This window comes from Octopus bimaculoides, chromosome 11, assembly GCF_046866305.1.
Source record: "Octopus bimaculoides isolate indiv1 chromosome 11, ASM4686630v1, whole genome shotgun sequence".
NCBI lineage: Eukaryota > Metazoa > Mollusca > Cephalopoda > Octopoda > Octopodidae > Octopus > Octopus bimaculoides.
The window spans coordinates 14,973,035-14,990,828 of NC_142938.1; the positions used below are offsets into that span (position 1 = coordinate 14,973,035).

General features: G+C 35.2%; 1 protein-coding gene across 3 annotated transcripts in view; it reads right to left on the bottom strand.

Moving 5' to 3' along the window:
* LOC106874223 (uncharacterized) overlaps positions 1-17,794 on the bottom strand; it is a 132,918-nt gene that overhangs the window by 73,907 nt on the left and 41,217 nt on the right. For all 3 annotated transcript variants that reach the window (XM_089359509.1, XM_089359508.1, XM_089359510.1), the window contains exons 3-4: positions 9,018-10,446; positions 1,406-1,749 (exon numbers count right to left, since the gene is read on the bottom strand). In XM_089359509.1, coding sequence (XP_089215635.1) covers positions 1,406-1,749; positions 9,018-10,446 — 1,773 coding nt within the window. The remainder of the gene's footprint in view (positions 1-1,405; positions 1,750-9,017; positions 10,447-17,794) is intronic.

Sequence of the window (17,794 nt, forward strand, 5' to 3'; positions counted from 1 at the left end):
TCTAGCACCACCACCACCACCCCACCCCACCCAGCTCGAAACTATCTGTATATTGCTTGAAAACAGGTGAGGGTTGGCAACTGGAGAGCATCCAGCTATTGAAAATCTGAGCTGATACACCATCCGATTCATGCAAGCACGGAAAGGTGGACATTATAACAAAGATGACGATGATAGCACATAAAAAAACCATATTACTGAACAAGTTCATCTCTTTTTAAAGACAGAAAGGTGCTATTTGAGGTGAATAATTTTGCTGCCATTTCATACAGGTCAAGTAACTATAGAGAGACTTTCTCACTCAAGATACACTATTACAATTAACAAAACAGCAGAAGATGATGCGACAGAAAATTTGTCATGCAATGAGTAATATGGTGTCCGAAATCTTATATAAACATCCCTGTTGTATTTTCAGCTTCAAATTTTGGCTAACATCTAAGTTATTACATTAAAATCTTTGCAGTTAATTCTCAACTTGTCAAACTTGTCTAGATCCTGGTAAAACTAACTATATGACTGGCAATCATACTATTCATAACTCGCCAGACTTATCAACAATCAAGAGAAAACCAGCCCTATTGCTGGCTACGATGCTATTCTTAACTTGCTAAACTTGGCTATAATTTTAATGTCTCTAGCCCTAGAGCTGACTACCATGCAATTCAGTTTACCAACATGAAATGAGATTACAGTCTCCTGACACTGCTGGTTGATTTAGGAAATAACACTTTACATAACGGGAACACAAATGATTCAAATTAATTAATTAAGTCAACCATCAGAGAGATTAGTAGTTTATGCAAGAACTATTGCACTTTGAGGTCTAATCGTAAAAACATAACCAATAATTTAAAGAGACATATCAAATTTTCATCATCATCATCAGTTAAAATCCACTTTCCATGTTGGCATGGAATGGATGGTTCTTTTTCCAAATCTAAAGGGTCCAAGAACTACATCATGCCCCAGTATCTGCTTTGGAACAGTTTCTACTGCTGGATGCCCTTCCTAATACCAACCACTTTACAGTGTGTGCTGGCTGCTTTTCTCTTGCCACTGGCACGAGTGAAGACATCAGGTAGTTCGCGAGACTATGAAACCCAAGGTCTGGGGGGGGGGTTAGATTAGGAGACGAAAGGTTAAGGTATGAGAGAAAGGGTTGGAACGGACCAGGTTCTCGCTACATGGCTACACACACATTTAGGAGTAAGAATGAATCAGTAGTAGCTGCAAAGAGATAAATAGTGGCAATACCATGGCAGGTGACACCTCAACGTACAAGAGGGCATGGACAGAGAGACTAGAAATGTAAGTTGACGGGGGTGCGAGGAAAAAAAAAAAAAGTCATGTTATGCAGGTTTCAAATAAGACCAGGTAAATAAAAACCTTCACCGATGCTAACCTACAAGTGACCCATTGAACGAAGTTCTTGAATCGGAATTGTCACCGGGGGCAGATTTCTGTTGCGCATTGCTGGGATAGAGTGGTGGCGGAGGTCGATGTGGAAGTTGTTGTACTAAAGGTCGGTGCATCACAGTGGAACTCTGTTGCTGTTGTTGTTGTTGTTGTTGCTGCTGTTGCTGCTGCTGTTGAGAGGAAAGGGACTGTGACTGCTGTTGTGGGGGCGGTGGGGGCGGAGGTGGTGGGGGCTGAGGTTGCTGCTGCTGTTGCTGGTGCTGTTGTTGTTGTTGCTGCTGTATCTGATGTTGGATGTGAGATTGCTGTAACTGGGCCAAAGTCAAAAACCTGAAGAAAAACAAAAAAAAATACAATAAAAAATTACATTTTTTATTTATTACATGTAAGCTAATTGGATTTTTTTTTTCTTAAGTGAAAGTGAATTATATATATATATATATATATATATATATATATGTATGTATGTATGTATATATAAACAAATTAGAGCAAAGGGAAAGTTTCAATATTGTTAAATTTCACCAAAAACTTCAAAAGCAAATAGATTTTTAAATAAATGCGAAACCAACAACTTTTACACACACACGCCCCTATTTTGAATTTTTTAGGCATTTCTTTACAGTATTTTTAAATATGTGAAATTGGAGATGATATAAAAACACTATCATTAAGAGTGGTATTGAACGAGATGAAAATTTATTTATATTTTTAAAATGAAATTTTTAAAAAAAAAAATTGGAGTTCTATATCTTCTGCATGAAAAATATATTTAAATAACAAAAAAAAAAAACCATGCTCAGAAACAGAATTTTTACAATGATATAAATAATAAATATAACAAGTACAATAATAATGATAATAAAATCAAGATAACATCAATGCTTCTATTATTAGTAGTGGTAGTAGCTGTGACAGCAATCATTCTGACAGACGTCAACTTTCTCACAAGTGTTCATTCATATATATGCACATGTATATACATACATATGAAAACATGTATACATATGTATATACATATACATATAAGTATGTATTTGTACGCACATCTAAGTACAGGCATAAATGCATATATACATGTGTATACATAAGTACATATGCATACATATATGCATATGCATATATATATATATATATATATATATATATATATATATATATATATACATACATACATATATATATACATACATACATACATATACATACAAATAAATAAATACAAATATACACATACACACACAAATACATAAGCAGTAAAAATTTTTTCAGTTATTGCCAATATATTCAAAACGCCATTGCTTTCCAACATGAATGGTTACACACTGCAAAACAGATTTACCCTTGGAAATTATACACGAGTCAATAAAATATATTTGAGCAATTAAACATTCTGATGAAATAAAATTCACTATTTTCGTTTTCATGTATGTCAGAAGATTTTTAATGAAGTCATGACTAATTATGGATCTATTTTGATATTAAGAAATTTTATTGAAAGAATAACATGCAAACAAATATTGAAGTTTTTGTCACTTCCGTATGTTCTACAACTTCTATAAAGACCTCCATTCCTAGGAACCCGCTAGGTGTGTACCTTCTGTAGCAGGTCATTACTAAAACCACTTGTCCTTCCTTCTCTTCTCACCGTTATTGAGAGTCCTGTGACCCAGCTCTTAACTTATTCTTAACCCAGCCATTTCTTGACAGAATCTTGCCTTCTCAGACCTCTCTTGTAGGAACTGACTTCCAAATGTTATTTCAGGAGTAGTAACATTAATTCTTTTGATACCAACCTGCCTGAGACTACCTCTACTTCTATGATACAGAATTTGTTCTAACCCTTTAGCATTCAGATTATTTTGTCAAATGTAATAGTATACACACACACATATATATATATATGTATATATATATATATATATATATATATATATATATATATATATCATCATCATCGTTTAACGTCCACTTTCCATGCTAGCATGGGTTGGACGATTTGACTGAGGACTGGTGCAACCGGATGGCTACACCAGATTCTTTTATTCTTTTACTTGTTTCAGTCATTTGACTGCAGCCATGCTGGAGCGCCACCTTTAGGCAAGCAAATCGACCCCAGGACTTATTCTTTGCAAGCCTAGTACTTATTCTATCAGTTTCTTTTGCCGAACCGCTAAGTTACAGGGATGTAAATACACCAGTATCGGTTGTCAAGTGACGTTGGAGGGACAAACACACACACACACACACACACACACACACACACACATACATGATGGGCTTCTGTCAGTTTCTGTCTACCAAATCCACTCACAAAGCTTTGGTCAGCCCAAGGTGCCATGAAGTGGGACTGAACCCAGAACCATGTGGAAACAGATATGGGCTGGTGACAGATAGGGCATCTGGCAAAAGAAAATTTGCCTCAAACTCTGTCCGACTCATGCAAGCATGGAAAAGTGGATGTTAAAATGATGATAATGGCTAATGATGTGTTGGCTTTCTCAAAGACAAAAAACAGTTTTCATGTTTCATAGGCTTTTGTATTTTTCCATGATTCTTTACTAAATATTTTTGTAACCTTACCGTGGATACTTCATTATACCAGTTGTGCATTCACATTGTATTCAATTTATTTTAAATGCAGTCAATATTTTCCCCGATTTTTTTTTTTTTTTTTTGGTTAATTCATTTAGGAACTAAAAATATTATAGTTAGAGTATTGCTGCCCATTCCCTTATTTTTTTGTATAAAGCTCTGCTTTATTATTGCAAATTTCTAGTATCTTGAACCAATTTAAATGGACAACATAATGTACGTACGTACGTATGTATGTATGTATGTATGTATGTATTTTATAAATATGTGTTATAGTTAAACAAACTATAGGCGCAGGAGTGGCTGTGTGGTAAGTAGCTTGCTTACCAACCACATGGTTCCAGGTTCATTCCCACTGAGTGGCACCTTGGGCAAGTGTCTTCTACTATAGCTTTGGGCCGACCAAAGCCTTGTGAGTGGATTTGGTAGACGGAAACTGAAAGAAGCCCGTCGTATATATGTATATATATATATATATATATATATATATATATATATATATGTGTGTGTGTGTGTGTGTGTCTGTGTTTGTCCCTCCACCAACATCGCTTGACAACCGATGATGGTATGTTTACGTCCCCGTAACTTAGCGGTTCGGCAAAAGAGACCGATAGAATAAGTACTAGGCTTCCAAAGAATAAGTTCTGGGGTCGATTTGCTCGACTAAAAGCAGTGCTCCAGCATGGCTGCAGTCAAATGACTGAAACAAGTAAAAGGAAAAAAAAAACAAAAAAAAAACTAGCTATATCATTAGCTGATGATCCTGCAGATATTTACTTATGTAAATTTTAATAGGTGAAACCATGGTACGTAGGTTAATCATTTTTTTTTCTATTTAGTTTTTTTCATTTGTCTTGCCCTTTTACAGTCTGTTGTGTCGCTAATTTTTTACTGAGAACATATTTTTTCGTGGTTAGATGATTCGGCATCTATTTCTAGCATATAGGAATCCACTTTTGCTGGTCATTCCTCTTATTTTTGTACATCATTAATGACATAGAAAGAGAGATACTCAAATGTAAAAATGAAGAGTGATTCCATTAGCAATTTTTTCCACCATTAACATGCCACAGTTTCACAAGCCTACTTCGAAATTGTTACAACAGAAATATTCTTTATTTTACACACACACACACACACACACACACACACACACACACTCACACTCACACACATTACATATACACACACAGGGAGAGAGAGAGAGAGAGAGAGACAGACGTATACATATAAATACATGCAGAATTTAAAATTATCAGACAATGAAATTAAAACACAAATATATATAATCAAGAAGATAATAAAAATTCATTTGTAAATTTTAAAAATTTAAGGTTTATATATATATATATGTAGAATATGTAATAAAATTTGTATATATAAGTTCATGGATTAGAAAAGAAAAAAACATAGCAAGCAAACAGATTATTAAATTTTTTTTTTATATGTCTTTTTTTATATTTAACCTTCAAACAATATCTACAGTATTGTCAGATATCTAAAACTTGCAATAAATCTATATTATTTAGGTTTTGGAAGTCCACGCACTATACACCGTACACACATACTAAGATGTACACACACGCATACATACATCTTAGTAGCCCACAGATTGCTGGACTCAGCTGGGTTCTCGTTTCCAGTCAGGGAGCCTCCTATTTCTCCACTATTTCAATACAAGCAGATACATTTCAGTTTTAGAATTGGTCCAAACAAATTTCAGTTTTTAAAAGAAAATAATAAATTATGGTAATGAGAATAGTAATAAATTATAAATGTTAATTTATAATTGAAAAAAAAAAAATACAAGTGACTATAAATTTAAATATGCTTCAATTGTATTTCATAATTCTAAAGAAATTTTTCTGTTCTTTCAATGAAGAAGCATTTCTGTCTGGATATTATATATAATACACAAGCATGCACACTCGCTTCTTAACCACGTGGTTTCAAGTTCAGTCCCATGGGTGTCTTCTAATGTAGCCCAGTTAATGGAAACTGCAAGAAACCTGTCATACATGTATGGATACATGTGTGTGTGTGTGTGTGTGTGTGTGTGTGTGTGTGTGTGTGTGTGTGTGTGTGTCTGTCTGTCTGTCTCTGAATGTGAACTTGCAACTGTGCTTAAAATCTTAAATTCCCACAATTGTCTCTAGTTGAGTGAAACAGTGGCACTATCAAGATTCCTTGTTGAGATCATGACCAGCCATTGTGGTCTTTCAAAGACCACTGGAATAAAAGGAAAAAATATCCCACACTTGAAAGACAGGTAAAGGATTAGGGACACAGCAACTGGACATAAAATCCTGCCTTGAATGGCGAGATGGTAAAAAAAAGGACATTTAACAAATAAATATATGAAAATATGTCCAGCCATGGGGAGAATATTGCCCTGCTTGAAAACAGGTGAATGCTAGCCACAGGAAGGGCACCCAACCATAGATCACCTTCAAAGAATTCTATGTGATCTATCAAAGTATGGTAAAGTGGACACTGAACAGATTGATGTATATGCAAATATAGATGGATGGACAGGAGTGGTTAGAGTGTCTATGAATATAAACAGTTTCCTCATTGGACTTTCAGTAAGGATGGTACTTGCCCATCCTCAGGTCTAGGATTATGTCCAGGATGTCAACCTTTGTCAAAACGGGTGGTAACTGTTACGGTTAAGCTGAATTCTTTGAAGATCTATGTCAGACCTCCTTACACCCTGTGGCATAGCCATTTTATATAACTTGAAACTGCTGAAGTGTCATCCCTATACAGAGCTTAACTATGATGGGGAAATAACACAATAAGGTCATATAAATATAATATACTAATATTATATTACATATTATATTAATATATTATATCATAATATATAAACATATATTATATTACATTATAGTTGTTTTTTTGTACTGAAACTGAAGCTGAGTGTCTCACAACTCAAGTTGCATGTTGCTACAATTTTTAGGCAATACCATATCCTCTACAACATATCAAGCACTCCCTTCTCATTCATTCAACACAAAACAAAACAAAACACGTATGTACAAAGAATAATTTGCTTTCTCAGCAGCACTGAAGTTGAAAACATCAGTTATACAAATTATTTTTTATCTTACTTTGCTTCTGGGAGTATTTATGTTTTTTTTTTGTTTTGTTTTGTTTTTTTTACAAAAATTAAAATATCTAATAAATACAAAATTATTTTTGTTGGATAAAATAAAACTACAAAATTAAATAAAAACAATTTTCAAATCTTGTTATTTTCATACATTTTCTGGGAGGCGGGTGGGGGGGGGGCAAGTTAGCTCTGATCAAGCAGACCTCAGACTTACAATCAAAGACTTATCGTGCTATGACCATTTCATATTTTTCTCTAAGCACTTGTGTTTGTTTGTCACCCCGGACTTCATCAACGAATGCATCCAACTTCTGAAGATACATGATATGATTTGAGGTACACTGAGCTGCTATTTTTAATGGTCAGAACTACCACATAGAGGACCTATCATAAAGGGGAGAGATTAAATCCAATAGCAAATGAACCAATATTAGAATTTTAATTATCATTAAAAAGATACAGTTCTAATATATTTCCATTTGTGACTCTTTTCAGGCCTTGTGAATAGTTGGCTTTGTTATCATGTTTCTTGACTATGCTTGTAATTTAGTTTACCTCTTGGTTTAGTTGGTCAGTTGGCTGCTTTGTTTTTTTTGTTGTTCCCCTCCCCCACAAGCATGGTTGTGTGGCTAAGTATTCTTTGCGACAAAATGGTTTCAGGTTCAACTGTACTGCAACAGCACTTTAAACCTTTTGATACCAATCCGCCTGAGACTGCCCTTGGTTAGTTTTATGATATAAGCTTCATGCTTAAAAGTGATCCCGGTTATTAAAAACTCCCCATCAAAATTTCATGTTAATTTATACTCCAAACACCAACTTATAATGGCAATATTATTTTACTAAATTCTTCGTGATTTTCAAAATTAATTGAAACACAGTGAGTGTTTTCAAACAGAAAAATGGTAACAAAGGGAGTTAAATGTCTTCTACAATAGCTTCGGGTTGGCCAATGCCTTGCGAGTGAGTCTGGTAGATAGAAATTGTGTGGAAGTCGTGTGTGTGTGTGTGTGTGTGTGTGTTCTATTTTTTAATTATTATAAATCTCCCACCGAGGAGGGAGCCAGTTTGCAACAAAGATACAAGGCTCTATCTTTGGGATGTAGTTAATACAAACAAATTCACATTTGGAACTTGAGAAAAAGTCTTGCATATTTTTACTGTTCCACTCAGATTGTACTTGTACGAATAAGCCGGTCGATTTCTCTTTCTGAAAATCCCAGTTTATCCAGATTCTCCTTTAAGCATTTACTAACAAAACCTAGCGCTCCAATTATTATTGGTATGAATATGTATTCATAGTTTGGATATAGAGGGTGCAGGTTTCGAAGCCGATGTTCAAAGATATCCTCTTTTTCTTTGATTTTCAAAGAAATATTTATATCTGCAGGGCAGCTGACCTCTATGATGGTACATACTTTTGCCCCTTCTGTCCCAAACAACAATATCCTGCCTGTTATGTTTACATCTGACAGAAGTTTTGATGGAAATATATTCCACCAGTATTCTTTGAGTTGGTGTTTATGAATGTATTCCATAAAAGAGGGATTTTTAGACAGTCTTTTTTGCGGATGGCATTGTAAATTTTTTTAGCAATGTATATGACGTGTGTCCGAGTGTTTGCTCTACTGCCACCAACCTGACCGCCAGTGTCAGTTTCTTCAACAAAAGTTGAGTAACTTCAGCAAAATAAACCAATACAATAAGAACCAGACTTTGAAAAAGAAAAAGAAGTACTGGGCTCAATTTATTCAGCTAAACCCCCTCAAAGTTGGATCCCAGCATGGCTGAAGCAAGCACAGATTTAAGATGTAATGCATATTTTTTTTTTGTTTTTGTTTTTTTTGGAGAGTGGGGTATCTGTTAATGATAAGAGAAATGCACTTACCTAGGGTGTGTGGAAAATTGTCCAGCAGGAACACCAGATGGTGGGTAATAAACAGAGTTAGTCTTGACAAGGGCGTTCGCATTAAGACTGCTACTAGGTCCATTTGACAAGGTCTTAGACACTTGGGGACCATTACTACTAGATCCACTACTTGATTGAAGATTATTTAAAGAAGAAATTTGCTGTTGTTGTTGCTGCTGCTGCTGCTGCTGCTGCTGCTGCTGTTGCTGCTGCTGCTGTTGCTGCTGCTGCTGTTGCTGTTGTTGTTGATGTTGATGTTGTTGTTGTTGTTGCTGCTGCTGCTGTTGAGTTTTCCTCTGCATTTCATGCAGCTTTTGCATGAGTATTCGCTGGTGGTCTGTCGATATGGGACCAACGTAGTAGCGATTGTCCAGTGGCTGTCCGCTGGTAGCCTTAGTGATAACGGGACTGCTGCCCTCCTGACCCTGGTTTGAAGAGGCGGAGGCTGCGGCGGCTGCGGCAGCGACCATCATCGGGAGCTTACCGTAATGCCGGCCATCAATTTGTAGCGAGCCCAGAGATTTGATGGCAACTACAAGGTCATCAATATTATATGTAAACTGGATGTCGACTTTATGATTTGGGTGAGGGACGCGCAAGGGCGAGTCAATTAATTTCTTCAAATTCTTCTTCATGTAATTTTTGGTATACAACAGCGACAGGCTGCTGCCAGTCTTAATGGCATCTTCCACAAAAGCGACACAGTGTGTTGTCCTGTCATCCAAGTAGTTCACTTCGTTGGTCAGCTTTACCAAGTGGTCCTTCTTTTGCCGACAGGCAAAATCTAATTCAGACATAACGTTCTTCAGCCGCCTCATCACCTCTTGGGTTATCTTCTCCCCGAGGCTCTTGATTTCATAGACGACGATCTGCTCCCGATCCCGGATGTCTGTGTGTCTCTGTTTGAGAAGTTGCCTAGCTTGCTTTATCTGCCCCTGCTTTTCTTTAGCTTTCATCAACAGCTGATTAAGAATCTGCTTCTCCTTGTTGGATGCCTCGTGCACAAATAAGTACTTGTGTTCTTTATGTTCAAGAAGCTGGCAGTCTCGGCAGGTTACCTTGTCACAGGTTTCACAGAATAACTTAAGGGGTTCCTGCTTGTGCAATTTACAATAGACAGTCTTTTCACTGCTGATGTTCTGATTACGAATTGCCTCCTCCTTTGTGACCACCGTGTGGTCCTTAGTAACTCGGACTCTTTTGTGCGCTTGCACACATTGCTTGCACAGCCATTCTCCACAGTCTCCACAGAAGGATGTAGCTGAGTCACCCTCCTCACATGCAGTACACAAAAAACTGACATCTTCAGTCTCTTCATTAGAATTGATTTTACTCTCCAGGTAGAATTCGTTGTTTATGATAGCTGCTCCTGGGAATTCCATGGAACATGTTGGACATTTCAAACAGTCTGAAAAGACAAAAAAGAAAAAAACTTCAATTAACAAACAAATAATTTTATTTATCTAAATTATGTTTATAGATATATGTACAGGATTCAATGAGTATGGCTCTTAAATACACACTAACAGATTAAGAAACTTTTTCACCAACAGATGCCCTCAGTCCCAATAATAGATACATCTTCAAAACAGCACAACAGACAGGTAGACCATTACACCATACACAGACATTCACTCGCAATGTTTCTAGGCTATCATATCATAGACACATAGAGGAAAATATTCTAACATCTTCAAAATACCACAACGGACAGGTAGACCATTACACCATTCACAGACATTTACTTGCACCGTTTCTAGGCTATCCATATCATAGAGACATAGACGAAAATATTCAAACACAATATTTTAAGTCTTAAATTATTGTAGCACTTTCTTGATGTAAATCTTTCAGTCCTGTTAGAAATTAGAGATTTTTAAGGAAAACACAAGAACTGCATGAGTTTAGATGACACTTGGTGACAGGGTGTAATGCATGTTGGTATGCAATCAAGAATGTGGTCTTTAGTAGTAGCCCTGCTACTGTCACCTGCGCAAATAGATTAAATAAGTTGATTACAAGAAGTTCTTTTATGAAACGAGACTAAACTTTTTATTTTCTCACTGTGGAGAGAGCTTAGATTTTAGTTTTCAGTCTAAGGCCATAGCACTTCTTGAAGTTCAGTTATGTGTTGCTGAAGACTCCATGACAGCTGTAGTTACTTAACAATACAGGCACAATTTCAAAGACATGAATATGACAGTGTGGATATGGAGTTGCATAACTACATGGTCCCAAGTTCTGTCTCATTCTGTGGCACCTCAAGCAAGTGCTTTCCACTGTAGCCTCACACTGAGCAAAACAAATTTTCAAGAAGAGGGAGAATGAAAATGTTTTTTACAAAGAAGTACAAAATGAAGAAAATAATATATAAAAAAAAATAATATATAAAAAAACCCCATGCTAGCATGGAAAGCGGACGTTAAACAATGATGATGATGATTATATTGTCTTTGAGCTTTTAAAGTTCAATGGTAGTCCAGGTATATAATGGTTGGGAAAATAAGGTTGCATGAGAATTGAGATTTGTGTTAGGTTTAAAAAAAGAGAAAAGGGACTAAAAGTTTGTGTTAAGCAGGAAGTATGGTGTCAAAACAGGAAGTGTGTGTGTAAGGGGAGACATCTTTTTAGTTGGAGTTATGAACTCTTTTTCAACAGGAAGTCTACACACACTTCCTGTTTTGACACCATACTTCCTGCTTAACACAAACTTTTAGCACCTTTTCTCTTTTTTTAAACCTAACACAAATCTCAATTCTCATGCATCCTTATTTTTCCAACCATTATATACATGGATTACCATTGAACTTTAAAAGCTCAAAGACAATATAATGTATTGGTATATTTATTTTTTTATATATCATTTTTTTTATATATTATTTTCTTCATTTTGTACTTCTTTGTAAAAAACATTTTCATTCTCCCTCTTCTTGAAAATTTGCTAAGCAATCAAAGCCGGTTAGAAATCTTTATTAAAATATGCTTCCAGTTTAGCATTCTGCCTTATTATTATTTTTCATTTTCCTATTATTTCTCCACGTGCGGTTAACACAACCCCACTATTTACTGACTTATATATATATATATATTAATTATGAAACCAGTGGTTTGCCGTTAAGTTAAATGTTTTTAGGAGGTAAACTTTGAAAATTGCATTCCCTCGCTTTAGGTAAATATGTGCTTATTTTTGGTAGTTTTGACTTATTTAGTCCCTCTAAGCATGAGGCATTATTATATAGTAATGCCCTTATATAAATTATATATATTTACGGAAAAAAACGATGGGTTTTTTCCTTATGGGTTTTTTCACGCTGACTACTTGATAAATTCTTATAAAGATTTTATCCTATATTATATTATATATATATATATATATATTATATGTGGCTGTGTGGTAAGTAGCTTGCTTACCAACCACATGGTTCCAGATTCATTCCCACTGTGTGGCACCTTGGGCAAGTGTCTTCTCGGGCTAACCAAAGCCTTGTGAGTGGATTTGGTAGACGGAAGCTGAAGGAAGTCCGTCGTATATATGTATACAAAAATGTATGTGCGTGTATATGTTTGTGTGTCTGTGTTTGTCCCCCCCACCATCGCTTGACAACCAATGGTGGTGTGTTTACGTCCCTGTAACTTAGCGGTTCGGCAAAAGAGACCGATAGAATAAGTACTAAGCTTACAAAGAATAAGTCCTGGGGTCGATTTGCTCGACTAAAGGCAGTGCTCCAGCATGGCTGCAGTCAAATGACTGAAACAAGTAAAAGAGTCTACATAAATGTTGAACGATGAAAATGAGTGCTGGTGGACATAATTTTTTTATTTGTGGATTAAGGCTACCATTGGTTTCGTGTTAAGAAAAGTAGGAAAATATCCTACTGTTTTAACAATTTTTCAAATTAAGACACCAGGATATTTTCTTGCTTTTCTTAACATGAAACCAATGGTAGACTTAATTCATATATATAACAGTATCAACTAGACTTTCAGATACTGTTACACACCACATCTTTTTTATTTACCTGTAATTTTTAATTTAGCTCAAATGTGTGGCAAGTTTTGATTAATTAGTATTGTGAGTCATTATTATATGCATTTTTATGTATTTATGTGCATTTATTTCATTTAATTGATTGTGTGTATATTTCGTTTTCTAGTTTTCTTCGAAAGTAAATTCCAGTATTTCATTCTGTTTCACTCGTCTTATATGCACTAACACTTTAGTGTTCATATGGTTAAATGTTACATGTTATGCTTACTGATTCAAATTCCATCATCATTTAACATCCTTTTGAATTAATCATGCTTATTTTGTAGCTTTATTTTTTGATGTGGTTGTTTATTTGCAGAATGACATTGTGGGGTAAGTGCGACATGCCAGATCTGGCCAGCCTAAACATATGACAAGTAGAATATTTGGGCTGGATATAGCCAGTTTAACATTTTGGCATTCAGATTATTTTGTCAAATGTAATGCTTATTTATTCACAGTTTTGAATTAATCATGCATTATCTTATAGCTTTCAGATTTTGATGATGTGTTTATATCATATTTAAATGACATTGTAACATAGGTGTAATGTCTGTCTACACATTGGGCCTGCATTTCTTCAATATAATACTTTTTCAAGGGGTTATGTACTTTTGTCAGATGTCACTTTGTCAAACATCTTTTCGTCCAACATCTTTTAGTCCGATGATTTTTTTTGTCCAACGACAGATCCTATCAATAAAATTCTCAATGATTATTTGATTTTGATGTTCACCTTTTTTTCTAAAGAGTTTATTTTAAATTGGACAAAAAGTGGTTGGACACAAAAAAATCATTGGACAAAAAGATGTGGACAGAGTGACTTTGGACCGAGTGACTTTGGGCCGAGTGACTTTGGGCCGAGTGACTTTGGACGAAAAGTTGGGTCATGCTTTTTCAAAATAGCTTCCCCTGATTCCTCTTTCAACACAACTTTATTTTATGGGCTGTTATTTCCATAAAAGCTAAAACGAAAAGAACTTCTTGAAAATTACTCGAACCTAAAAATACATTTATATATACACACTCACGATGACTTGCATATCTATTTTTAATGTGATCTAGAAAATTCAAACATGAATATGCTATTTGTTGTCACAGGAGAACAACTCTTTATGACAAACGCATGTTTGTAAGAAAGTCCCAAACAAAGCAAGAAATCATTTAGTGTAAAGGATTATTGGGAAGGAGAAATTAAGACAAAAGGAATAAATTTACTTTAGATTTGAAAGAGTTCAGGTCATAAGAATGAGGAAAACAATGAGATGAAAGAGAGTTCCGAAGTCTGGCAGTTTGAGGGAAAAAAGCCACAATTGTAGATTTCCTTATTCATCAAAGCCCAATATTGATTAACAAAATTCATATCCATTCCATTTTGTTTTTTGTCTATTCGTTGTTATGAATGGATTATAATAATTTCTGACAGATGCATGGCCATGCATTTCAGATAGAATAGTTGTTTAAAATGATTTCTGTTCTCCAACCAATGTTTTCATCAACCCTTGAAGGGTAAAAGATAATGTTGATCTCAGTGAGATCTGAGCTCTTCTGAGTTCAAATCCTACTGAGATCAACAGGATTGTGATGAAAAAAAATAATTGATTGTGCTCCTGCATGGTTCTTTGACCTACTGTAACCAAATCTCCCTAAAACCACGGTTAACTATGTCAGAAAAAAAAAAGCCAGATTGAATAATGCGGTTCTGGGATACAGTAAATCTCAGGAAAAAAAGCACTGTGAAGTCATGATTAGAATGCATTTGATCATTTATCTGCTTAATCGCTTTTAAACTACAATAACATCAAGGAATAGTAAAATACAATTTTTTTCAATGAGATTGGCAGCTGTGAAAAATGTGAAAATTCTATAGCAAGACAATTAATCATAATGATATTTAGCATCCTCTTTCCATGCTGGCATGGGCTGGAAGGTCTGACCTAGAGCTAGCAAGCAGGGAGCTGTCCAGACTCCAATTGCCTGTTGTGGTATGGTTTCTACGGCTGGATGCCCTTCCTAACGCCAACCACTTAACAGAGTGTGCTAGGTGCTTTTTATGTGCCACCGGCATGGGTCCATTTACACAGCACCAACACAGGAGAATTAACACGGCAAAGGCACGGGTGCTTTTTAAGTGGCACCAGCATCTGAAAGGACAAGCCTGTAATGTGTGGAAGACAGCGGTTTTACTTAGCTCAACGTGTCTGTCTTATCAAATACAGAAAATCCCTACATCTCCCAGTCCCTTGTCGTTTCCTCAGATCCTTTCTCACCACTTTCTCCCACATCTTCCTGGGTTGACCCCTTTAACATGTACCCTCGACAATTACAGCTTGTACTTCTTTACGCAGCTGTCCTCATCCATAAGCAGTGTGTGCGTGTGTGTGTTTTAGACACATACATATATACACACACACATATATACATACAGATATATATATACACACACGCATACATACATACATATATATATTTATTATAGAAGGAAAGGGGAAAAAATCCGGCTCCAACATGTAAGAATATATCAAAAAACGTTTTTTTGCATATTCTTACATGTTGGAGCATTTTTTCATGTTTCCTTATTTAACTTATATATATAATTATCATTTTAGTATAATTTAACAAGGTTTGTAGCATGTTGGCCACTTGATATTATTTACATGATTTTATCCTTGTTTCTATGAATATATATATATATATATATATATATATATATACATATACACACACACACATATAATATATATAACAAAAAATCAATGCGCATAGTTTACATAAAAATCTATATATATATATATATATATATATATATATATATATATACACACATTAAAATTTATATGCATATATTTACATTAAAAACTATATGTATATATTTACATTAGAATCTATATGTATATATTTACGTTAAAATATTTATCTATATATTTACGTTAAAATATTTATCTATATATATTTACATGAAAACCTATATATATATATATATATTTTACATAAAAACTTTTGTTTTGCATAAAAAACATACTTTACATAAAAAATATATATCATCATCATCATCGTATAATGTCCCTTTTCCATGCTGGCATGGGATGGACGGTTTGACAGATCTAAAAAGCCAGTGGTTGCACCAAGCACCAATCTGATCTGGCAATATTTCTACAGCAGGATGCCCTTCCTAACGCCAACCACTCTGAGAGAGTAGTGGGTGCTTTTTATGTGCTGCTGGCACAGGAGCCAGTCATGTGGGTCTGGCATCGATCATGTTTGGATAGTGCTTTTTACGTGCTACCAGCACAGGAGCCAGTCAGGCGGACTTGGCATCGACCATGTTCAGTATTAGTTTCACAGCTGGCTACTCTGTCTAAATTCAACTATTTTGCAATATACATAGTTACGGTGTAGAAGATGACTAATAAAAGAAATACTGAAACAGCTTGGTAGAAGCTCTTCAAACCAGCCCAGAAAAGAATTCAAAAATTCAATGAAGATTACAACAAAGCTTTTCAACCCTAGACATTAGAATCAGAACAAGGAGGAGGAGGAGGAAGAGGAAGGAGTGCTCATATTTTGGTACCACGTCTATGAGAAAGCTTCTACATGGTTGCTTAACTTGGTAAAAGCACCAGCTAAGATTCCTTCAAGTCACACTAAATCATGTAAACTACTGAATTATAAACTGGACAATATAGTCTCTGATGTACAAAACTGATAGAATGGTCAAAGCTGGAATACTTTTAGACAATACATCCACTCATTACATCCACACACACACACACACACACACACAGTGGGCTTCTATATCTGCTTGGTCAGCCCTAGGTGATAGAAGAAGGTACCTGCTTATGATGCCTCAAATTAGGACTAAACCTAAAACCATAAGGTTAGGAAGCAAACTTCTTAAACACAAGCCATGCCAGCACCAAAGGAAAGGAGAGAGAAAACATTGATGATAATATAAATAAAACAGCATAAGGAAATACCAAGCATTGGAAATAAAACAAAAACTCATATGTTGGGTAAAATTAGAAACAATGCTTTGATGTTAACTTAGGCCAGGCAAGAGAACAATCCCAGCCTCTCCAAATGACAAACAGGACTGAAACTACATATTGTTTATATCTAAATCAACATCTTGATCCAAACCTCATTATTACGGAAACAATAAATGTTACTATTTCAGAAAATAAACTTTTGTCTCTGTCGTGGAGTGAACCGACACACCCACACGACTGTCAGTGGACTGGACTTAGTCTATAAACAGATGAGCCAGTAAGTCGAACTGTGAGAGCAATAGTCTTGTTGTTGATTCTGTGATTGAGTATTGGATTGATATTGTGCGAATGGTTATAATAAGATAACTGACATAAGATAATCATTGCTGATTGGGTGCTACTCTGGCATGTGACCTACACCCTAAAGGGAGATTACTTCAGGTTACTCTTTAGTTTACTTCTCAATTTCTAAAAAGACTTCGTTGACTACAGATTTTTTTACAATAAATTTCTTTGTACATACTTAGCATTGTAAATGAGTTTTTCAAAATTCTTACTATTTCAATAATAATAAAACCATATTTCATTTATGTCTTAGTAAATAACAATAATAAAAAACCAAGAATAAACAATATAATAATTAGAATAAGTGCATAGATCACACCAAGTTTGGTAGCTGCGAGTTTTGCAACGTAAAGAAACTAAAAACTAACCTAAAGTAATCACCCGTTGTAGATCAC